At 44.6% G+C, this 25,292-nt stretch overlaps 1 protein-coding gene across 1 annotated transcript in view; it reads left to right on the top strand.

The window, feature by feature from the left end:
• LOC148148338 (monocyte chemotactic protein 1B-like) overlaps window positions 1-17,058 on the top strand; it is a 104,061-nt gene extending 87,003 nt beyond the window's left edge. The window contains exons 2-4 of the mRNA XM_087993260.1: window positions 10,681-10,801; window positions 16,159-16,236; window positions 16,739-17,058. Coding sequence (XP_087849386.1) covers window positions 10,681-10,801; window positions 16,159-16,236; window positions 16,739-16,787 — 248 coding nt within the window. The 3' untranslated portion in view covers window positions 16,788-17,058. The remainder of the gene's footprint in view (window positions 1-10,680; window positions 10,802-16,158; window positions 16,237-16,738) is intronic.
• The last annotated feature ends 8,234 nt before the right edge of the window (window positions 17,059-25,292 follow it).

Genomic DNA, 25,292 nt, shown 5'->3' on the forward strand with positions numbered 1-25,292 from the left:
TGATTACTTGAATGGTAAGAAATTGAGGCATGCTGCTGTGCAGAGGGACCAGGGTGTCCTTGTGCATGAATCATAGAAGGTTGGTTTGCAGTACAACAGGTAATTAAGAAGGCAAATGGAATTTTGTCCTTCATTGCGATAGGGATTGAGTTTAAATGCAGGGAGGTTATGTTGCAGCTGTACAGGGTGCTGGTGAGGCCACACCTGGAGCACCACGTGCAGTTTTGGCCTCCTTACTTGAGAAAGGATGTACTGGCACCGGAGGGGGTGCAGAGGAGGTTCACTAGGTTGATTCCCAGAGTTGGGGGGGTTGTCTTATGAGGAGAGACTGAGTACATTGGGTTTATATTCATTGGAATTTAGAAGAATGAGGGGAGATCTTATAGAAACATATAAAATCATGAAGGGAACAGATAAGAAAGAAGCAGGGAGGTTGTTTCCACTGGCAGGTGAAATTGGAACAAGAGGGCACAGCCTCAAAATTGGGAGGAGCAGATTTAGGACTGAATTGAGAAGGAACACCTTCACCCAGAGGGTTGTGAATCTATGGAATTCCCTGCCCAGTGAAGTGGTTGAGGCTTCCCCAGGAAATGTTTTTAAAGATAAGATAGATAATGTTTTTAAAATAAAGAAATTAAGGGTTATAGCGAAAGGGTGGGTAAGTGGAGCTGAAGCTACAAAAAGCTATGATCCTGTTGAATGGCTGAGCAGGCTTGAAGGGCCAGATGGTCTACTCCTGCTCCTAGTTCTTATGCTCTAAAAGCTAACCTCACTAATGGTAACCATGGTACTATCATGGAGTTTATTAAGTTAAAGGCACAATATAAATGTATGTTGTTGTTGTGTCATGTATAAATCAATTAGTGCTAAGAAAAGCTGTGGTTGCAGAGCTAAATTCAAGCAATGAGAAATGATCACCACAAATGGATTTCTAAAATAGTTATTAATTTCCATGAACTTAAAGGTAAAAGAATTAATCAATTACCTTAACTAAGCTTGAATGCACTTCAAATCTCCCTTTTACTCCCCCAAGGACATGAAGGTTCTGGGCCTCTTCCACCACCAAATCAAAGCCACCCGAAGACTGGAGGAAGAACACCTCATCTTCTGCCATGGGACCCTTCAACCACATGGTGTCTACATTGACTTCAGTAGTTTCCAAGTCTCCCCTCCACCCACCTCATCCCAGATCTAATCCTCTAACTCTGCACTGCCCTCTTGACCCCATCCTACCTGTCCACCTTCCTTCCCACCTATCCACTCCACCCTCCTCATGACCTATCACAATTACCCCGCACCTGCATCCACCTATTGCCTTCCCAACTACCTTCCCCCAGCCCCACCTCTAAACCCCTATTTATCTCTCAGCCTCCTTCCCCCTTCACATTCCTGATGAAGGGCTTATGCCTGAAACATTGACTCTCCTGCTCCTCGGAAGCTGCCTGACCTGCTGTGCTTTTCCACCGCCGCCAATTTCGACTCTGACTTCTCCAGCATCTGCAGTCCTCACTTTCTCCTTGAATACATTCTCCCAAGTTCAAATTTGTTTTTTTCCCACAATTTATGCCCTCTTCTGTACCAGATCAGAAATATCAACTATTTAATATCTACCTAGTAGTTCTCCCAGACGTCTATAAATTAACTTACTAATGTTAAGACGGACCCGCGGGGTCCCGTCTTTGCGTGTTCTTTCGGAAGGAGAGACTCACACTGGCAACTATGGTTAGACACAGACAGCAGTTTATTCACAGAATCTGAACTGGTACAACGAATCTACAAGCATGCATTCGTTGGAGAAGGCGTTCTGTCTTCCCGTTCAAACTTGCTGCCTGGAGTCCCCGGCCAGTTTGCCTTCCCCATTGGTCCATTCATCTGCGCGCGCTGGGGATCCGTCCTCCTATTGGCCGCATCGAAGTGCCTGTCCAGCTCCTGCTGTGCTTGACAATGGCTCAGCCATCCCCGGGAGCGGTTCCGATCCTGTATTCAATAGTTCATTGTTTCAAGGAATTACTATGCGTCTGACAGGCTAGCCATTTTCAATAGTTTCAGTTTAACTAAATTGTCAATTACACTTATCAACTTTAGACTTAAATAGAGCCATTCACACTCAATAGTTACAGGTTCCGATAAAGCAATTCACACTTGTCTAACAGTTACAGATTCCGATCGGTTTCTTTATTAATCCCGAGTTTCGATGGGGCAATTGATACTGGCTGGTATTTACAGGCTCCAAGATTTAATTAACATTATGCATATCCCTTACAAGCTCCAGCCAGGTAGTCATGCAGTCGCCTGCAGCAGCTCGCTTGGCTGTTGTTAACCATTTCAGGGCTGGAAGTGTCACCCTCCCTAGCCCTACATTAAACACCCCAGTGAAATCTCCCCAATATTCCCTCCTTTGGCCTCTACTGAGGCCACACCAACTCATGTAAACAGTAACGAACGTAAGAGGGCCGGAAGGGGGAAAGTAAACTACATAGGGTGCCACGTCTGCTGTTCAAAAAAGAAGTCCCAAGTGTAAATGCCCATCCACTACGGTGGTGTGTGTTTTGTCTCGTGTTTCCTCTTAAAACAAACGAGAAGGTGTAAGGGCATACTGCCCGCAGTCAGGTATACGCCAGCGACCGGAAACCCATTGGAACAGTGTACTGTGCCCCGGCCTTCCCGCCGGCCAGAATGGTCCACAGGCCTGCAGGCCCGTCCAGGCGTCTGATATATGTACTGCAGGCCATGTGGTCGGAGGCAATCTCCTCCGAGTGCACAGCACAATTGCACCTGTGCCAGGCTGACCCGTGCCCGAGGAGACTCTTCTGCCACTGGATAACCTCCAGTCAGTAACGGACAGCAACCTCCATCCAGGTGCCGCTGAGGACAGAGACGGGCAGTGGCAACCCGATCAAAACCCACGTAGAACCTCCGATTGCAGTGTAGTAGTCACTGGTGTGATCAGCAGTTGAATCCCGGGGCATACAGTACTTCCCGGCCCCTGCCTGCAGCGTACAATATAAGTCAAAGTGCTGCCAATGTAGGTGGGCAAAAATAACATGGAAGGGGTTTATTATATTTTTTGAACAGCAGATGTTACACTGAGGGAGAAGGGATAGTATTGGGTAGTAGTAGGGAACAAAAAGCATAAGCACACCTATTGGAACCCCGTACCCTATGGAAATAGACGAACCTGAAATAGACCTGTCACCGTGAGCAGTGTGAATTGCCGTACATTAATGATAGTCCCCCGTCTACCGGGAACGGACATGCACGCAAACTACAGCATCTGTTTCTATCCAAGAGAGAAAGGAAAAAAAATCATTATAAACCGCAAGTATCCCGTCACTTGTAATTACCCCCACGCAGAGGCAATCCGGCTGTCAGCTGAGTAAACTTTCTAGGATTTAAGTACTCGAATCAGCAGGAGTCCCCCCCCCCCGCAGCCCGCCAGCTGTGTAAACATATTAAAGGCACTTGAAAAGTGATTACCTAGAACTCTAGCAATTTCACCACAGGCCGTCGGCCGTGTAGACAGCAAGGGCCCTTTGAGGTAAAAGCCGGGTGAGTTCCCGATTTAAACGGACAGATGACACAGCCCGGGGTCTGTGGAATACAGTACCCACACCCGGGTGAAAGTGAGGGAATCGGGCACTAGGGTTACAGGGGAAAATCGTAGATAGTCTTGCGACTCATTACCCGTGATGTCGCACGTAACATGTGCGGGTTTTGGAGCGTACCCTCTCGCTGGGCAGTTTCAGCTGGAGGCCGGTCCAGCATCACCGCCTGGTATGCGGGCGAGGAGGCATCTGTTCCTGATAGGGCACGATCAATAGTGCGTGTTACCAGTGTCCTGATACACGGAATGCAGCAACACCGGCAAGTGACAAGAATGGCCACTGAGATGCATACCCCCATGGCCAGCTGCCCCAGCAGAGTCCCCCATCTCCCAAAAGTGGCATTCAGCCAGTCGACGACTGGATTTTTTACCCCCGATTGGTGCTTCAGCTCAGCAGCTAGGGCTCGGAGCTTCACCAGGGTCTTAGTGAGTTTGCCATCTGGGCCCTTGTTGTTTGATATAGCTGTACAGCACATGGTCCCAAACAGTGCACAAACACCTCCCTTTTCAGCAAGTAACATGTCCAAAGCCATCCTATTTTGTAAGGTCATGAGGGAGGACTGTGCAAGCTGTTCATGGATGGCGTCAACTGCATCCCGAGTTAGGTTGGTAAGCCTCTGCATATTGTAGTGGAGGAGGTTGATTCTGTTAACGTTTTTATTAACCGTGATCGGGAAAATGGCGAGAGAAAAAACAAAAGGGAAAACTTTCAAAACCCGCATCAATCTCATCCACCAGCTTGTATTCGTCGGGATATTTCTGGCCTGCCCAATAGCATCAATCCAGTCCCCATCTGAATTCTTGAAATCCAACAGTGGGTCAACAGCCCGTCTGTGTCGGGTCAGAGAGGCGAGCCCAGGCGGGGGCTCATGGAGGGTGTAATCTCCATGACCTCAGGGTGACCATCTGTACTGCGAGCTTGGCTGCCCTGTCAGCTGCATCATTTCCCAGCGCTTCCCTGGTACGTAAGGCAGAGTGCCCTTGCACTTCCACTACTGCCACTTCCCTTGGACGATGCATTGCCTGGAGCAACCGTCGCGAACTCTGGTCGTGTTTTACCGGCCTCCCCGTGCTGGTTTTAAAACCACGTCTAACCCATGCTGTGCCCCCTACGTGGACTGTGGTCCATGCATAATTGGAGTCAGTGAAGATGTAAACTCGGCGTCCCTCACTCAGTTCTAATGCCCTTGTCAGGGCTGTAATCTCTGCTGGCTGTGCAGATGCAGGCTGTGGGATTCCCCCAGACTCGATGGTGTCGTATACCCCCCCTGAATCTCTGACCACGGCATACGAGGCTCGTACGCCGCCTGCTTCCCGATGGCTGCTGCCATCGGTGTACAGGTCCCAGCCTGCCTCGGCCGGGGGTTCTGTGTGCAACCCCTCACGTATCCTCCTCTCCTCAGCTACTCTGGCCACACAGTCGTGGGGCTTCAAGGATCCCCCATTCACTCCCACCATCATATTCCTAGTACTCCCCCTATCGGATGCAAACGTAATGTGCGGAGACAGAAGGGCATTCTCAATTCTAACCTGCCGCCCAGCTGAAAAGCTGAATGAGTTGGAGGCCAGAAAGGCTCCTATGCTGTGATCTGTGTGAATAGTCAAGGGATGGCAGAGTACTAGATGTGTTGTTGACTGCTTTCGTTACTGCTGCCACAAATCTGGCACAGCCTGGCTGTCCTGTCTCAATGGGCTCTAAACGGCAGCTGTAATACCCCAGCACTCTCCTGCAGCCTTGGTCCTTTTGGTAGAGGACGGCGTTTACTATCCCCCAGTCTCTCCCACGTCCAGGTGGAAACCTTTCTTATAGTCTGGGTGCGCTAGCGTGGCCGCTGCTCCCAAAGCTTGCTTCACCTCCTTGAATGATTTCTCTCTCTCCGCGTTCCATCGCAACTGACTCTTGAGCCTCTTTGCCCCAACCTCCATGATCATTTCCCTGAGTGGGGATGTCATAGTCACAAAGTCAGGGACGTAGGTGCGAGAATACCCACATAACCCCAGGAAGGCCATCAAGTCCTGTACCGTTATAGGGGTGCCGTAGGAGAGGATTGCTTCCCTGTGCGCTCTTGAAAGTGTGGTGCCCCCTTTTCCCACTATCCGTCCCATAAAGGATACTGATTTTCGGGCTATCTGGCACTTTTCCCGTTTTACTTTAAAACCGGCTGCCACAAGGGTGTCCAGCAAGGTGCGGACCGCCTCCAAATTTTGGGTGTCAGTTTCACTGGCAATTAACAAATCATCCCAAACTGCTCTAAGATCTGTATAGTCGTCTTGGAGGCCTGCCCTTCGGCTTTCATCTTTTCCGATGTACGGTGCCTGTTCAGATAGTGATGTACCTGTTTCCTCCATATGTCCTCCTTTGTCGAATCCACCCCCACCAGGTCTTTCAATTTGCTCTGCACTGGTGCAGGGAGTCCCTCGGTCACCCCCCTCCGGAAATGTGCTATTGCCAAGGGAGAGCTATCTGGCCTTTCACCTGTCCCAGCCTGCCATAGGTCCCAGGCCCTCCCCAGGTATTCATGTACGTCCTCCGCGTCCTTTAGTCTGAGGGTCCCCAACGCGTCCAGCGAGAGAGTAGTGGGGAAGCTGTCCCGCAGGGACCGCCAGATTAAATTTCAGTAGAGGCCAAATGAGACAGTTTCATCTGACCTGGAACACCTAGCTAGTCTTTCTGCCCTGATCAGCGCCTCCTCTGCTCGGATGCGTACCATTATGGTTCTAAAATCCGCCAGCGCTAGTTTCTCATGACAGGTCTCCCTCTCGAAAGTCGCTATCCAGGCAGACGCCCCGTTGGCAATCGGAGGAAGCCTCCTGAGCAGGGCGTCTAGGTCTGTCCGTGACCAGGGGACGTACTTCTCTACCCCCATACCAGTGGCGAGAAGAGGCGCTTGAACGGGCGGCATAGTGGCGAAAGTCCCCTGCATTGGGCTGCCGTGGGGCAGTGGGAGTGATGTGTAGGACCCCTTATCAAAATCCCCAATAATCTCCCCCTCGTCCCCCGAGGAGGTGGTATCTAGCTGGGAGTCATACTTGCTCCCTCCCTTCACAAGCTTGTTCTGGAGGCGAGCTCCCGTAACAATTAAAGTGTCCCCTTCCGCAGCAAAGGGCTTACTGTCCCGCCGGGATTTTTGAATTCCCCGGGGTGCCTGTTCAGACTTGGCGGACTGGCCATTCATTGAAGCCAATTTGTCATGTCTTCCCAGGGAAGGAAACTTTGGGGCATGGGAGCCATCCTGTCCCAGCACGGGGCAGCACCCCTCCCCTTGTACCTCTACGTCCTGTACTTCCCATCTCTGTGGGATGCCGTCCGGCTGGCCGATCCGACACAGACTGCCCCCTGCCTTTACCATCCCCATCCCGGCTGCGACCATGTCAGTGAGGGCGTTTAGTTTCTGCTCATGCTTATTGAGCACACTCTCCAGTTGCTCTGTTACACGGTCTCGGACCGGGTCCTCATACGCGATATTTCCCCCTAGAACTTTGACAACAGGCGCCTGTATGGTTGGCCCTTCGCAATGCGGTTGGAGCGGACACAGTGGTGCCCTGGTGTCCGCAAGCGGGGCCGCGGGCGATGCACCGGGAGCGGGTGATCCTGACTGTGGGCTGGTGTAAGGGGGTGGCGGACTTCCCTCGTGGTTGGCACCTTGGGTCGGCACGGCCACAGGAGAAGTGTAGGGGGTGGGGGGGTAAATTGGAGTTTGGCTCAGAGACCACTCAGGCTCACATTCCGGGACAGGACCCTGCTCATCCAATACTGGTGTGTGAATAGGTGAAATCGGTAAGTGGCTTTGGAAGCGTATCAGAAACTCCCGCAAGTAAACATCTCCATCCTCCTTTTTATTGGAAGATTTGACTAAATTAAAAAACCCTCTCTTGGTATCCCCTTTCCCCTCCCGCAAGAAGGTTTGGACTTTAGCTTGGAAGGCATCAAATTCGCTTGTCGTAAAGAAGGGTTGGTCATCCTTAGGGAACCAGTTCTTAACCCGCCACAGCTTGAGACTATTCTCTAGGTTACGGACCTTTCGTTTAGCCTCCATAGCAGTATTATTCTCCCTTAACTGGGCCCTGATCTCCCCCAATATCTCCCCGGTTGGTGGCCGCGAGTCGGGGGTTTTCGGGACAGGGGTGGACTCGCCAGTGTATGCATCAGCGGGTAAAGTAACATTTGCGGCCAAATAGTCTAGCTCCCGGGTAAGACCGTCCGAAACAGTTGGGCCATTAGGGGAACAAACCGGTCTGTATCGCCACTGCGGGGTAAAGGTCACAACCATTTTTGTTTTCCATTCCCGGGAGCTATCAGTGCTCGGGGGTGCCCACCCAGCGGGGGGCTTGCCTAGCACAATTGTTTGGAGAGCCAAATAATGTGGTGACCTGCAGAGACCGTCCAGAATCTTGATCATTAATGTGGGATTTTTAAATGTTTCCCTCAATCTTGTCAGGATAATTCCCTTTTGTTCTGGTGCTTGGGCAATCACCAGGTCCAACTTTTCCTTATGCAGGGCTACGCTATCCAGCAGTAACTGACTGTGAATAGGCATGTCCCCACCGTCCCTGCAGTGCCACCAGGGCACTCCGGGACGTGCTGTCCTGAGGTGAGTCAACTTAGGTGGTCCGAAATTCAGGTCCCCCATGTCGGATCTCCCCTGAAGGGAACCGCTTCAAGAACAGTAAGTCTTTCAAAGCCTGACCTTCGCGTGGCAGATCTCTGCTCTTAACAACCGGTCTAAGGTAGACGTTAGTACGGTTAAACCCTCTTCAGAAGAGCTCCGACCTCTGTCACCCCGGGTATGTTCGGTGGTCACAACAAATATATACAAACCAAAAATCCGTCAGGTTTAAGTGCTCAGTAACATGGATCCAGGAAGTCGAATATGGTCAGCGCTCAGGTAGGTAACGTCAGGTAATCGTCAGGCAGAACTATCTGCAAAATCGGGCAAAACAGATATGCGCTCCGGCTCCGAAAGCTGCGCTAGGGACTCAGGGAAAAAACATATATGCGCTCCGGCTCCGAAAGCTGCGCTAGGGATTCAGGTAAAAAACATATGCGCTCCGGCTCCGAAAGCTGCGCTAGGGATTCAGGGAAAAAACACATGCGCTCCGGCTCCGAAAGCTGCGCTAGGGATTCAGGGAAAAAACACATGCGCTCTGGCTCCGAAAGCTGCGCTAGTGATTCAGGTAAAAAACATATATGCGCTCCGGCTCTGAAAGCTGCGCTAGTGATTCAGGGAAAAAACACATGCGCTCCGGCTCCGAAAGCTGCGCTAGGGATTCAGGGAAAAAACACATGCGCTCCGGCTCCGAAAGCTGCGCTAGGGATTCAGGTAAAAAACATATATGCGCTCCGGCTCCGAAAGCTGCGCTAGGGATTCAGGGAAAAAACACATGCGCTCCGGCTCCGAAAGCTGCGCTAGTGATTCAGGTAAAAAACATATATGCGCTCCGGCTCCGAAAGCTGCGCTAGGGATTCAGGGAAAAACACATGCGCTCCGGCTCCGAAAGCTGCGCTAGTGATTCAGGTAAAAAACATATATGCGCTCCGGCTCCGAAAGCTGCGCTAGGGATTCAGGTAAAAAATACATGCGCTCCGGCTCCGAAAGCTGCGCTAGTGTAATAAACACTCTCGGTAAGTCAAAAGGTTAGTAAAAGCTTACCAGTCAGGACTCTGCGATGCTGCTGTCAAATTGATCAGGTTTTTTTGGGTTGGTGAGGGTCGGAGAGCAGACAAAAAACTGAGAGAAAATCTAACTACTGGAAGCCTTAGATTTAACAGGCGCTTCCCCACCTTTAGAAAACTTCGGCCGAAGGTTGTCTGCTCCCTGATCCGCCAACTTGCCGTTGTCTCTTTTCCTTCCCGCTTCCGGGTCACCAAATGTTAAGACGGACCCGCGGGGTCCCGTCTTTGCGTGTTCTTTCGGAAGGAGAGACTCACACTGGCAACTATGGTTAGACGCAGACAGCAGTTTATTCACAGAATCTTAACTGGTACAACGAATCTACAAGCATGCATTCGTTGGAGAAGGCGTTCTGTCTTCCCGTTCAAACTTGACACAATTATACTTCGCGCTGCCTGGAGTCCCCGGTCAGTTCGCCTTCCCCATTGGTCCATTCATCTGCGCGCGCTGGGGATCCGTCCTCCTATTGGCCGCATCGAAGTGCCTGTCCAGCTCCTGCTGTGCTTGACAATGGCTCAGCCATCCCCGGGAGCGGTTCCGATCCCGTATTCAATAGTTCATTGTTTCAAGGAATTACTATGCGTCTGACAGGCTAGCCATTTTCAATAGTTTCAGTTTAACTAAATTGTCAATTACACTTATCAACTTTAGACTTAAATAGAGCCATTCACACTCAATAGTTACAGGTTCCGATAAAGCAATTCACACTTGTCTAACAGTTACAGATTCCGATCGGTTTCTTTATTAATCCCGAGTTTCGATGGGGCAATTGATACTGGCTGGTATTTACAGGCTCCAAGATTTAATTAACATTATGCATATCCCTTACAAGCTCCAGCAGTCATGCAGTCACCTGCAGCAGCTCGCTTGGCTGTTGTTAACCATTTCAGGGCTGGAAGTGTCACCCTCCCTAGCCCTACATTAAACACCCCAGTGAAATCTCCCCAACACTAAGCAACAGTAAAAATAAACACATAGGTATGACACTAAACTGATGCTTTGTTTCCTTTGTGCAGTTTCCGATACTATTTTCAGATATGGACATAAGCTGAGGGTTTTATAAATTGTAACATTTTTCAATCTTTAAGACTCTTTCATACACATAACTGACATCTGTATGTTTAAGATGCACCTTATGTTAAACAGGGGACCTTTTCATCTTGTTTTGTTCTTTATGATACTTGGCTTTATTACCTTGACTACTGGCTCTTGTAAGTTGGTTGAAAATTGAAATGTTTTAAGCTGTTTTGTTTTTTTTCTCTTTAAGAACTGAGTTTTTGAAAGGATTGTCTTGCTGTTTCTGAGAGAAGTATGTTGCCTGATAAAAATCAAAGCTTAAAAATAAGTTGGTGCTTTCTCTTGAGGATGTGCTAATTCTAGGTCTCTCTCTCTCTTCCTTTACAGTTCGACGTCCAGGCAGAATTCCCGTCAACTGCTGCAAGTCTGTATCCTCAAAGAAAGGTTCTTTTACCATCACAAGTTACAGGATTCAGCCGATGTCAAAGCCTTGTGTAAAAGCTGTCATGTAGGTACACTTTACAGAAGCAAATTGTCTGCACTATAATATGCAATCAAGTTAAATCATAGCACGCTAATCTCTGGGGAACAAAGTAAGTTTTGTTTTCATCAAAATAGTTGGAGGATCATGGATAGATACCAAGTAGCTTCCATAAAACTGAATTGCACACAATCTACTAAAAGCTGCTAAATTGTTGGGTTAAGTGGCTTCTTATTGTTTCATAAATCCTTATATTTTCATATGTTCGTAACAACAATATAAACTGCACCCACAGTGCTCAAATGTTTTACAAATAGCACTCAAACCTTTAATTTGAACTCATGGTGCTTTTGTAAACACCAAGCATTTTGAAGGCAACAGTGGCTGTGTGGTTTCTGAAAAGCTGCCTACAGATGTTTGCAGAAAAGAAATCTAGGAAGCTTTTGGTAATTATCATGATTTTGATCTTTAATAATTTTCATTTATTAAATAAGAGAAAAGCAATCTCTGTATTAATTCAGTGTCTAAATACGCAGTCCATGTGGTACTCAGTTATCTCGACCACATCTGATGATATTCAAGCAATTTCTTGATTTGACTTAGGATGGCTATGCTGGAGATTCTGGAGAATGGAACAATTGTACCTCGGTGTCTGATTTTATGTGCTGCATCATGCCTTACACTGATATTTTCTGATCAACCTGTTCAGAGATATGGTTAGAGTCATAGAGATGTACAGCATGGAAACAGACCCTTTGATCCAACCCGTCCATGCCAAACAGATATCCCAACCCAATCTAGTCCCACCTGCAACTACACGGCCCATATCCCTCCAAACCTTCCTATTCATATACCCTCTTAAATGTTGCAATTGTACCAGCCTCCACCACTTCCTCTGGCAGCTTATTTCATACACATACCACCCTCTGTGTGAAAACGTTGCCCCGAAGGTCTCCTTTATAGCTTTCCCCTCTGACCCTAAACCTATGCCCTCTAGTTCTGTTCTCCCCCAACCCAGGGAAAAGACTTTGCCTATTTACCCTATCCATGCCCCTCATGATTTTGTAAACCTCTATAAGGTCACCCCTCAGTCTCCAATGCTCCAGAGAAAACAGCCCCAGCCTGTTCAGCCTCTCCCTGTAGCTCAAATCCTCCAACCCTGGCAACATCCTTGTAAATCTTTTCTGAATCCTTTCAAGTTTCACAACATCTTTCCAATAGGAAGGAGACCAGAATTGCACTCAATATTCCAACAGTAGCCTAACCAATGTCCTGTACAGCTGCAACATGACCTCCCAACTCCTGTACTCAATACTCTGACCAATAAAGGAAAGCATACCAAACGCCTTCTTCACTATCCTATCTACCTGCGACTCCACTTTCAAGGAGCTATGAACCTGCACTCCAAGGTCTATTTGTTCAGCAACACTCCCTCGGACCTTACCATTAAGTGTATAAGTCCTGCTAAGATTTGCTTTCCCAAGATGCAGCATCTCGCATTTATCTGAATTAAACTCCATCTGCCACTTCTCAGCCCATTGGCCCATCTGGTCAAGATTCTGTTGTAATCTGAGGTAACCCTCTTCTCTGTCCACTACACCTCCAATTTTGGTGTTATCTGCAAACTTACTAACTGTACCTCTTATGCTCGCAACCAAATCATTTATGTAAATGACAAAAAGTAGTGGACCCAGCACCAATCCTTGTGGCACTCCACTGGTAATTTAGGAAATTATGAATAATATCTAATTAAGAGATGAAACAAAAAACTCTGACAAAGATTATTTGTAAACCAGAGGATTGGAAAAGCATTAAAAGCCAACAAAAGTTGACCAATGAAAATTAATGAACAAATAATATAAAAATAGACAATAAGACCTTTTTTAAATATATAAAAGGAAGAGAGAAGCCAAATGGACATAGGCCCCTTACAGAATGAGACTGGACAAATAGTAATGACAAAGAAGCTGAATAAATATTTTATGTTAATCTTCAGAGTAGAAGAAGTTAATAGGATTCCAAAAATACTAAACAATGTTACAAAAGGAGGAAACAAATATCATAAATCATCATGAGAGAAACAATGATAGGGAAACTAATGGGGAAAGGGTTGGTACATCACCTGAACCTGATTGATTTCATCCTAAAATACTAAAGGAAGCAGCTACAAATATTGTAGATGCATTGGTAGTAATTTTCCAAGTATTCTTATTTACTGGAAATTGGGAAAATATTACAGTCTATTATAAAGACTGTAATAACAGAGCATTTAGAAATAATACTGTAAGCAAGCAGAGACAGTATGGCTTCACAAATGGAAAATTATGCTTGACAAATTGACTGGAATTATTTGAAGAGGCTAAATTAGGGAGAACTAGGAGATGCAATGTATTTGGATTTCCAAAGGCATTTAAGTCTACTTAAAAAGATAAGAACTCATGGTGTCAGGGTAGTATACTTGCATGGATAGATAATTGACTAAGTAATAGATGTTACACATTTGGAATAAAGGGCATTTTCAGGATGGAAAGCTGTAACTAGTGGTGTGCAGCAGGGATCAAAACTGGGGTCAAAATTATTTGGGGTGAAATACGTTTAGTCAAATATATACTATACATAAATGATTTGTATGAGGAAAGCAAATGTATTATTGTCAATTCTCAGAGCAGTTGGCACAAAGAGTCTGTGGAGAGATATACACAATTCCAGCAAGTGGGCAAAAACTTGGCAAATCGAATATAATGTGGGAAAAAAAAGATATACACTATGGCCAGAAGAACAGGGAAGCTGAATAATGTTTAAGTTGAGAAGGACTGCAGATAATTGAAACACAGAGGGATTTGGGGATCTTCATACATGAACCCCAAAAAGCTGGCATCCAAGTTTACCAGGTAATAGGGAAGGTGAATGAATGTTTGCTTTCAAAGGAAATAGAGCATAAAAATAGGAAAGTCATGCTAAAGTTATACAAGGTGCTAGTCAGGCCTAGAATACTGTGAACAGTTTTGGTCCCCTTATTTAAGAAAAAATAGACCGGTATTGAAGGGGCTCCAGAGAAAGATCACCAAGTGAATCCTAGGTGTGTGGCGGTGGGGGTGGGGGGGAGGTGCTATGGGGGGAAGAGATTTTCTTATAAGCAGAAGATGAGTAGTATGGATCAGGCTTGAGAGAGTACATGCAGAGAACTTTCTTTCCCCTTGTGTAAGAGTCTAGGGCAGGACGGCATGATGCCAGAGTAGCAGTCACCCATTTAAGATAGCGATATATGCAAAAAGGCTTCTTGCTGCTTACTAGTGAAAGTATCATCTGGTTGTTAAACGCTTAGTAGGAAAATGGAACTTGTTGCTCTTGACATCAAGAGACTTATTGAATCAAATTGAATCACAGGAGATTCTTCAGCATCCTGATGGGCGGAAGTTGTTTCCTTGTGTGGGGGAGGCTATGACTAGTGGACATAACCTCAGAACAAAGAATTGCTCATTCAAGTTAGAGTAAGGAGGAATTTCCTCTCTGAGGGCAGTGAATCTGCCAAATCTTTTACTGCAGGAGGCTGCTTAGGTTGGTCATTAAGAATATTAAAGGCTGCGGTAGATATATTTTAATCAGTAAGGGAATCAATTGTTATGGGGAAAAGGTAGAAAAATCAAGGTGAGGATGATCAGATAAGCCATGATCTCATTGAATGGTGGAGCAGACTTGATGGTCTGAATAGACTACTTCTGTTCCTACAGTCTTAAGATCTTAAGGTCCTTGCTGGCCAGATCATGAAATTTTCTGAACCTTGATGTTAAGGCTGCCATTGTTCAGGGGCTGAGAAGATTCTGCCCAGCATTACTGATCAAGATGGATTTAGTAAAACAAGTTAGAAGGAATCCATTTGGAAATAATTGTCCTTTCTTTATAATTGACAACTTACTTTGAAATATATTGTTTCAGTGAATGTTGTGTCATTTCGGTGGTAGGCAAAGTAATGGAAATGGTACTGAGGGATAGGATTTATGAGTATCTGGAAAGACGCTACTTGATTAGGGACAGCCAGCACGGATTTGTGAGGGGTAGGTCTTGCCTTACAAGTCTTATTGAATTCTTTGAGGAGGTGACCAAGCATATGGATGAGGGTAGAGCAGTGGATGTAGTGTACATGGATTTTAGTAAGGCATTTGATAAGGTTCCCCATGGTAGGCTTATGCGGAAAGTCAGGAGGCATGGGATAGTGGGAAATTTGGCCAGTTGGATAGAGAACTGGCTAACCGGTCGAAGTCAGAGAGTGGTGGTAGATGGTAAATATTCAGCCTGGAGCCCAGTTACAAGTGGAGTTCCACAGGGATCAGTTCTGGGTTCTCTGCTGTTTGTAATATTTATTAATGGCTTGGAAGAGGGAGTCAAACGGTGGGTCAGTAAATTTGCAGACGATACGAAGATTGGTGGAGTTGTGGATAGTGAGGAGGGCTGTTGTTGGCTGCAAAAGGACTTAGATATGATGCAGAGCTGGGCTGAGGAGTGGCAGATGGAGTTCACCCCTGTCAAGTGTGAGGTTGTCCATTTTGGAAGGACAAATAAGAATGTGGAATACAGGGTTAACAGTAGGGTTCTTAATAAGGTGGAGGAGCAGAGGGATCTTGGGGTATATGTTCATAGCTCTTTGAAAGTTGCCACTCAGGTGGATAGAACTTGTAAGAAGGCCTATGGTGTATTAGCGTTCATTAGCAGAGGGATTGAATTCAAGAGTTGTGAGGTGATGTTGCAGCTGTACAGGACCTTGGTAAGGCCACATTTGGAGTACTGTGTGCAGTTCTGGTCGCCTCACTTTAGGAAAGATGTGGAAGCTTTGGAGAGGGTGCAGAGGAGATTTACCAGGATGTTGCCTGGAATGGAGAATAGGTCTTACGAGGAATAGTTGAGAGTGCTAGGCCTTTTCTCATTGGAAAGGCGAAGGATGAGGGGTGACTTAATAGGGGTGTATAAGATGATCAGGGGAATAGATAGAGTAGACAGTCAGAGACTTTTTCCCCGGGTACAACAGAGTGTTACAAGGGGACATAAATTTAAGGTGAAGGGTGGAAGGTATAGGGGGGATGTCAGGGGTAGGTTCTTTACCCAGAGAGTGGTGGGGGCATGGAATGCGCTGCCTGTGGGAGTGGCAGAATCAGAATCATTCGTGACCTTTAAGTGACACTTGGATAGGTACATGGATGGGTGCTTAAGCTAGGACAAATGTTCGGCACAACATCGTGGGCCGAAGGGCCTGTTCTGTGCTGTATTATTCTATGTTCTATGTTCTATGTTCTATGAAGCAGGTATCTTCATATTTCTGTTAGAAGGGGAACTTCACACTACAGTCAATTTATTTGTTCAGCAAATTACTGTAATTTATTTCTTGTTAGATTCTACACCAAACAGAAGGGGCCAATTTGTGCCAACCCCAAAGCAAAATGGGTACAGAAGATGATCAAACAACTCAAGTGAGTAATCATGCTTACTTCTAAGTTTCATTTTATGCTGGTTTATCTGCCATTATTATAAGATTCAAGACTGCCTAATATCAATAGGGGAGCTACAATTTCATGTTAAAATTGTCCAACTGCAACACGTGCAAGATATGATCTTCATTTGTTTTGCCTGTATTTGAAAGTCATATAGAATTAATGGTTGCTATTTAACATACTTAGTTCTAAAATGACAGTGGTTCAACAATCCCTTGTTTAAGTCCTACACATTGTAAACCACCATCTGTTCTATCCTATAGCACCAATTCTAATGTTCTTAGCAATATTGTGCGCGTTTAAAAGTATATTGAAACTCAGTTTCCCCCAGTACACAGTGATACATTACTGTTGTTTGTTGACTATGTTGCTGTTCCTGTTGCAACAGGTAGAATGCTACATAACTGCAGAATATGAGCATTTTAATTGGGGTCTTTACTGAATCACTCAGTGTCTTAAATGTTATTCTTTACCCGAACAGGTCTGCTGCTCACCAATGTGTTTCTTCACCGAAAATTGAAGAGAAGTGAAGAATGGGCAAAGTTTTTTTTTCTGGCAAAAATGACTGCTCAATGTTATAATCCTGTCTCACCCTTTTAAAACTGATCTTATGCTTTTGCTAGTGTACTCCAGAAAATCCACAGATTGTTGTAACCAATCTCAGAAAGTTGACAAATCACTGTAATGTAAAATACACAGGGAAGCATAAAATATTATCAAGCAATTATATTTAAATGCACATTATTATTAAAATAGATACTTAAACAAAAATGATGCCATTGCAGGGAATTAATAGGTGCAATGTTGTGGTTCTGTTCGCCGAGCTGGGAATTTGTGTTGTAGATGTTTTGTCCCCTGTCTAGGTGACATCCTCAGTGCTTGGGAGTGCTTCTGTGATCTTTCCTCTAGCATTTGTAGTGGTTTGAATCTGCCGCTTCAAACCACTACAAATACCTACACAAATTCCCGGCTCAGCGAACAGAACCACAACAACAAGCACCCGAGCTACAAACCCTCTCACAAACTTTGAATAAGTGCAATGCTCAGTGTTGTACAAATTTATGGGAGATGTTCTTCTTTGGGAATGGTGCAAAGAACTTTTGCTTTTCCTTCAGTTAAAAGTAGCTGCAGTCCATTTTGTTTCTAAAAAACTGCAATGATCAACATAGAATCAGCACACAGCCATCATCAACAATGTAGTCCTTAGGAGCCAAATGATTACATACCGTAGTGACTATCACAACCTCTTGTAAATGATAAGTAGCTTAACATTGTGGGTGTTCAAATGTATGTCCTAAAAGTATTCAAAGTAAGGGTACCACAACTCCAGACAGCATCTAATCCCTAATTAATGCCTAGCTTGTCATTTTGAGCTCATTGCTTTGGTTAACAGCCTCACATACACCCATACATTTTAACACATGTTCAGCAGCATGGAAGACACACCAGCGTTATCTAAATGCATCATCATCTAGCTTACCGCTGACTAGTTTAATGCATTCTACTGACTCTTGCTGAGGTTTTGGGAGTAGCAAATTATTGGAAGAGATTAAAAAATTGAAGGAGTCTGTGCAGTCTTTGAGTTGAGTCTTGAATACAGTGGGGTACTGGGCATTGGGAAGGCTACTGTAAAGCCAGTGAGTGCACCACTTGCTCCCACTCATTGGGACACCAGTTGCAGTCCACATTGGGTCACATCATCAGAAGGAAATGGAACAGAAACATCAAAGGGACAAGTAGCAGATGAGAATGGGATCTTTAAAAAGTATTCTGCTATCTGCACCTAACGGTATTTTAAAAAATTCATTCACAAGATGAGGTAATCGCTGGGTAGGTTAGCATTCATTGCCCATCCCTAATTGCTAAGAGGGCAATTAAGAGTCAACCACATTGCTTTGGGTCTGGAGTCACATATAAGCCAAACCAGGTAAGAATGACAGTTTCTTCCCTTAAAGGACATTAATGAACCACATGCATTTTTCCACAATGGATTTATGGCCATCATTGGACTCTTAATTCCAGATTTTTATTGAATTCATCTGCCGTGGATTAACAATCCTGCAATATTACCACTAGGCCATCACCTGCCCTTAGCTCTGAGGGTATGAGAAATGAGGATGAATTTACTGACCTTGATCACTCATTCGTGATTATAAACCATCTTACAGCAAAGCAACAAGACATTACTCTGAACATGACAGCCATCTCCCATTGGCTTCTTAGTTCTCATTTGGAGTAATTCCTGAGGACACTTGAGGGTAGCGAATTACTTGCCTTCTGTCGACCCCTTGCAGAAAAGCTTTCAGCATGGAATTTGGAAATCTAGACCATCCTTGCCAGACTTTTGCATCACCTCTGTGGCTTCCACAGAATCTTGTAGTCTATTGCAAGCTGCTTCAGCACTTGCTGCAGCCTGAATGTGCTTTTAAAGGTGCAGGCTGATTCTAATTGGTGAGGCTAAGCTTCAGGGGATACTAACCTTGCTCAAACTAGACTGCTGCTGAGAAATCCAGTTACTCAGTAACATATGATGATGGCATTTATCCTAGGATTCTCTGGGAAGCAAGGGAGGAGATTGCAGAGCCATTGGCCTTGATTTTTATGTCCTCGTTGTCTACAGGAGTAGTGCCAGAAGATTGGAGGCTAGCAAATGTGGTTCCCTTGTTCAAGAAGGGGAGTAGGGATAACCCTAGTAATTATAGGCCGGTGAGTCTCACTTCTGTTATGGGCAAAATCTTAGAGAGGATTGTAAGGGATAGGATTTATGAACATCTGGATAGGAATGATGTGATCAAGGATAGTCAGCATGGTTTTGTGAAGGGCAGGTCGTGCCTCACAAACCTTATTGAATTCTTTGAGAAGGTGACTAAGGAGGTGGACGAGGGGAAAGCAGTAGATGTGGTGTATATGGATTTTAGTAAGGCGTTTGATAAGGTTCCCCATGGTAGACTACTGCAAAAAATACGGAGGTATGGCATTGAGGGTGAGTTGGAGGTTTGGATTAGGAGTTGGCTGGCTGGAAGAAGACAGAGGGTAGTAGTTAATGGCAAAGGTTCATCTTGGAGTGCCATCACTAGCGGTGTTCCGCAAGGATCTGTTTTGGGACCATTGCTGTTTGTCATTTTTATAAATGACCTGGAGGAGGGGTTAGAAGGTTGGGTGAGCAAGTTTGCGGATGATACGAAAGTCGGAGGAGTTGTAGACAGTGAGGAAGGATGTGGCAGGTTACAGCGGGATATAGATAAGCTGCAGAACTGGGCAGAAAGGTGGCAAATGGAGTTCAATATAGCTAAGTGTGATGTGATTCACTTTGGTAAGAGTAATAAAAAGATGGGGTACTGGGCTAACGGTCGGATACTTGGTAGTGTGGATGAGCAGAGGGATCTTGGTGTCCATGTACACAGATCTCTGAAAGTTGCCACCCAGGTAAATAGTGCGGTGAAGAAGGCATATGGCGTACTGGCTTTTATTGGTAGAGGAATTGAGTTCCGGAGTACTGAGGTCATGTTGCAGTTGTATAAGACTCTGGTGTGGCCGTATCTGGAGTATTGTGTGCAGTTTTGGTCACCATACTATAGGAAGGATGTGGAGGCACTGGAACGGGTGCAGAGGAGGTTTACCAGGATGTTGCCTGGTATGGTAGAAAGATCATATGAGGAAAGGCTGAGGCACTTGGGGTTGTTTTCATTGGAGAAAAGAAGGTTTAGGGGTGACTTGATAGAGGTGTATAAGATGATTAGGGGTTTAGATAGGGTTGACAGTGAGAATCTTTTTCCACGTATGGAGTCAGCTATTACAAGGGGGCATAGCTTTAAATTAAGGGGAGGTAGGTATAGGACAGATGTTAGGGGTAGGTTCTTTACTCAGCGAGTCGTGAGTTCATGGAATGCCCTGCCAGTAGCAGTGGTGGACTCTCCCTCATTATGGGCATTTAAGCGGGCATTGGATAGGCATATGGAGGATAGTGGGCTAGTGTAGGTTAGGTGGGCTTGGATCGGCGCAACATCGAGGGCCGAAGGGCCTGTACTGCGCTGTATTCTTCTATGTTCTATGTTCTATATGCTCATCTCTGAGCTGCATGTCATTATCGTCATATTCATCAGGCAGTGCACAGTTTGCATGCTGCCTCCATTCGTTTGAATGGGACGCAGGTTTATCTTACACTGCCCGAATTCAGAGGCAATCACAATTTTAACCACAGGAGTGTAAAATGCAGATGTATTATAACAAAATCTCCACAGAAAGTGGTCTAAAGGAAATATAAGTAATTTCCATTTCAAAGAAGTTTTTGTGTTTGCAAATAATATTTGCCTGATAACATTCTATCTGTGAAATGTAATAAAAATTAAATCAAAATAAACAATGTGAAGAGCTATGCTATTTTATTTCAATTTGACTTTGTAGTACTTCTAATTAAATATTTTCACCTGAGTTGCTGTTTCCTTTAGTCAGAATGATGGGACACCCTTGTCCAGTTCAATCAGTCAAGTTTCTATTTCATGACTGAGGCACCAGAGGACAATGTTTGATCTGTGTCGGAAAACTTCATCTTCACTAGTCTTGTCGCTCTCCCTGAACACCACAGCACAAATTTGCTCATGAGAGGAAGTACAAATGTCTCCAAATAAAGCTTTCCTCAATGATGACTCTATGACCCTACGACTATGACTCAATGACTCAAATCTGGAAATTTCTGAAAACTTAATTTAGCAAACTGTTGGTGTGAGTATTGCCGTATCAATGCAAAAGGAAGTATCATGCTAAATATAGTAAGTGGCAAGATCTATAAACCACATTGCTGAGTGGCTCAAGAGGGAAGACATTTTCGTGTCACCGTTTGTGGAACTATGAAGCTTAAATACAACATTGCTCTGTCCATTTTCGAGGTGTGAAAATGGTGCAACAATAAAGAATCCATCAAGCTGACCAGCACCAGGTCTTCTTTCAGACAAACCTGTTGCAATGATATTCATGTGCTCACTGTTTTACCTAAATTTATTGATAGTTTAATTAATGTGTTTTGCAAACTCAGCCAATTAGTTCCGAGTTTTGAGCTTTCCAATAGTTCATCCAAAAAATCCTTAGAGAAACATTTGGAACACCCTCATGAAAGGAATCAAACCTCTTAAATGTCACTTTTGCAGTGTCCCACTACCTTTGCAAGCTAACCGTCAGTTGCTGCTAACCTGCCCTTTTCCTGTTGATAATCTCCCACAACCTACTTTAAAACAACCTTACAATACATCAAACAAGTCCTTTGAGTTAAAAATTACACAACACCAGGTTATAGTCCAACAGGTTTATTTGGAAGCACTAGCTGTCGGAGCACTGCTCCTTCATCAGGTAGCTGTCAAGCAGGACCATAAGAAACAGAATTTATAGCAAAAGGTTACAGTGATACAATGATACATTGAACAAGCCTAGATTGTTAAATCTTTTATCTTTTAGAATGGATTTTCTGGTTTTGGTTATTTAATGTGTAAATCCGAGAACTTTTTTTAAGTGACATTCTCAAAATAATTTAAGGTTTTATAACAAAAGGTGACATCTCAGCTCAGACAATGCTTTAAAGGTATGAGGTTAGAGTCTGTCTGTATCTCAATCCTGATCCAGACTGGTTCTATTTCCAAAGTGCAATTTACAAATATTATCTGGATTGACACGTCTTGCAATGGTTGCCATGACAGTGTTGTATGGTGTTGTGGTCAGGGAACACTTCAGCATTCTGGGACATTTGACCATGGATCTTCGGGTGACCATCCTCCAAGGTGGAATTCAGGACAGGCAACAACGCAAAGTGGCCAAGCAGAGGCTGATAGCCAAGTTCGGTACCCATGACAATGGCCTCAACCGGGATCTTGGGTTCATGTCACACTACAGGTGACACTACTGCACTATACACTCTCTCTCTCATGCACATATATATATATATATATACACGCACACACACACTCACACAGATCTTCCCTCAGACACAATCTCTCTCTCAAACACACACAGAGATACCTCCCACACGCACCTCCTCACAGGCTTATACCCTACCACACTCACACCAACACTTTACCAAGCTTGCACACACGCAAACACACACTCTCTCACGTGCACTCACATTCATACGCACGCACTCACATGCACTCACTCACATCGTCTGTCTTTCCTGCACATGCACAGACATAGGTTTATGGGGTAAATTTGTATTTGCGAATTATATTGGCAGATACATTCTATTTTGCTCAAAAAATACAGTACTGCAAGCAGTCAATCCATGCAATACTTTGTAAATTCCACTTTGGAAATAGAACCAGTCTAATTGAAGATTGGGATACAGACAGACTCTAACCTCACACCTTTATGGCATTGCCTGAGCTGAGATGTTACCTTTTGATTTAAAACTTTACATTATCTTGAGAATGTGACTTAAAAGAAATTCTGGGATTTACATATTAAAGAACCAAAACCAGAAACCCATTCTAAAAGATGAAAAATATAACAATCTAGGTTTGTGCAATGTATCATTGTATCACTGTAAGTTTTGCTATAACTTCTCTGTCTTATGGTCCTGCTTCACAACTACCTGATGAAGGAGCAGCACTCCGAAAGCTAGTGCTTCCAAATAAACCTGTTGGACTATAACCTGGTGTTGTATAATTTTTAACTTTGTACACCCCAGTCCAACGCCGGCTCCTCCAAATCAAATCCTTTGAGAACTCACCGCACTTTACAAACACACATATTTGACAAATATTTCTCCTTCAATTATCAGCAGCAATGTGTATTGCTAGTATTAATATGTAATAGTTATTACAAAGAAAGAAAAATAATTTGCTGTATTGTCAGTTCTGAACCTTCCAAATTTCCACACAGTGAAGGATGTAACTTTTGCCCAATTAGCAACTATTACGCTGGTACTGCTGATTGACAGAGAATGTTGGCAAATCACATGTTATCCAATAAAAAATATTTATAAATAAATAGTTTAACAGAAACAAAGTGATAGTGGCTCAATTGTATTGAGATACATAATCTTACTTTATTTGGATCCTGACGTGAACGGAATTTTTCTCTTCAGTATTTGCCAACCCCTATTTGATTTGAATAAGATTGCCTTCATAGTTCCCTCTGCTCTTACAGCCCTCAGTCTCCTGAGTGCACCTTGCTAATCTCTGACCTATTGTCTATGTTCCCTTCTCTCCTCCACCTCTCATTCAAGAGTTGACAAAATTCCTTCCATATTCAAAAGGTCTCAATTGTTTCAAAGTACTCAAGTACCAGAGAAAACACAATTTGTGTTTCGAAATTTATAGCTCTGTAACAATTAGTGTTTGCACTTATTGAGTGAGATATTCCAGTCCCTGAGTTGGAGAGGTTAATAGCATAATGACTTAATCGGGCAAAAAATCAAACAACAAACTGTTGCCATCAAGATAAATATTCACATTGAAGTTCTTCTTCCTTTGATGGTTGGATCATTTTCTTGCCTTTGGGTGCTAAAAATAAATACATGCAGCTAATTTTTTTCCACAACTCACTAGAATTAATTTTGCCTTTCCAATTAACTTTCTTAATTGAAATGCTCAATGCTTCAGATATTTGATTGCATAAACCAGGAGTGTACCTAATAACTTTGTTATTCAGTCTCCAGTCTGGGTGACTCTGCAACCTTTGGTGATTTACTAACACCTTCACAATGCTCTCTTTAATTTTGCCTCAAACCACGAGGACTGCAGTAGTTGCCTCATGGACCATCACTCCACCAAACTGGGCAATGATAGCATCAGTTTCTCCAGTGGAACAGTAAAGCATTGACGAGAAGCAAGATTGTACATGTTGCAGAATGGCATGCAGTACCAACATCTGAAGTGCATAGCAAGCATGCCATTTGTGGATAAAGTAACGAGAAAGGGAAGGCATGCTTCATGAGAACAGAGGGATTGAGAGATAGCGCAGTCAGTCCAGCGGCTAGGCCATTTCTAGTTGAGGGAATGGACTGGCAGATCTGTCAGGCAGTTTGTCCAATGAAAGTGTAACAATCCACTGTTTCAGTCTAGGGATTGAGCCATGGTTAGTCCTGGTAGTCAGACAAAAGCAGTCCAGACCATGCAGGTCACTCAGTCAGGGTCACCTTGAAAATGCAGTCCAAGCAAGGGCTGGAGTCATTTGGTGGGGCGATGTGAATAATACATTTTCATGGGGAGTTTTGGAGCCAGTCCATGTCATCGTTGAGGCTGCAGGCAGCTCTAGTCTGGGATTTGCCTGGTTGTATTCAATAAGTAAGAAAGGTCACAGTCACAAAGAGGCCAATTGTCAATAGTAGGAGGGAACTTGTAGGGTATGTGAGAGCGCTGCACCATCTTAAAGAGGCATTAAGTTATGTAATTGTCACTCTGGCCTGATGTTAGGAGGTGTAGACCAGCAAGTGCACTGAAACCTTGGTAACCAGAGGCTCTGGGTGTAAAAGGGGCACATTGTTGGTCATGTGAAGGATCTGAAACCAAAATGGAGACTTGTGAAGGGTTATCAGGGGCACAAGGAGTACTGGGGATGTGAAGAAAGTGGGGCCCATCTGATACAAGTCATCGCAGCAAACACGATGTCTAAACCTCACCATACTGACCTGAAAATCAATTGGCCTAAGATTTCAATATTAACAAAGCAACGTGTAAAGTGGGTGGAGTAAGTAACTTTTTTTGAAAGAGTGCAGAATTCTGGTTTGGAATGTAAAGCCTCCTCGAGGGCTACTTCAGTGATAAGTCCGATGATCGCAAAATACAATACTTAATTCACAGTTGAGCAGACTATCCCAAGGGACTTATGACACAGTGGGAGTGTATTCCTATGTCTGAGTTCAAATCCTGAAGAAGGGCTCATGCCTGAAACGTCGATTCTCCTGCTCCTTGGATGCTGCCTGACCTGCTGTGCTTTTCCAGCAACACATTTTCAGCTCTGATCTCCAGCATCTGCAGCCCTCACTTTCTCCTTCAAATCATACCTACCCCAGAAATGTGTCATAGCATGTCTGACCAGGTTGATTAAAA

This window comes from Chiloscyllium plagiosum, unplaced genomic scaffold, assembly GCF_037043375.1.
Source record: "Chiloscyllium plagiosum isolate Xiang-an unplaced genomic scaffold, Cpla_swu_hap1 HiC_scaffold_13, whole genome shotgun sequence".
Classification (NCBI taxonomy): domain Eukaryota; kingdom Metazoa; phylum Chordata; class Chondrichthyes; order Orectolobiformes; family Hemiscylliidae; genus Chiloscyllium; species Chiloscyllium plagiosum.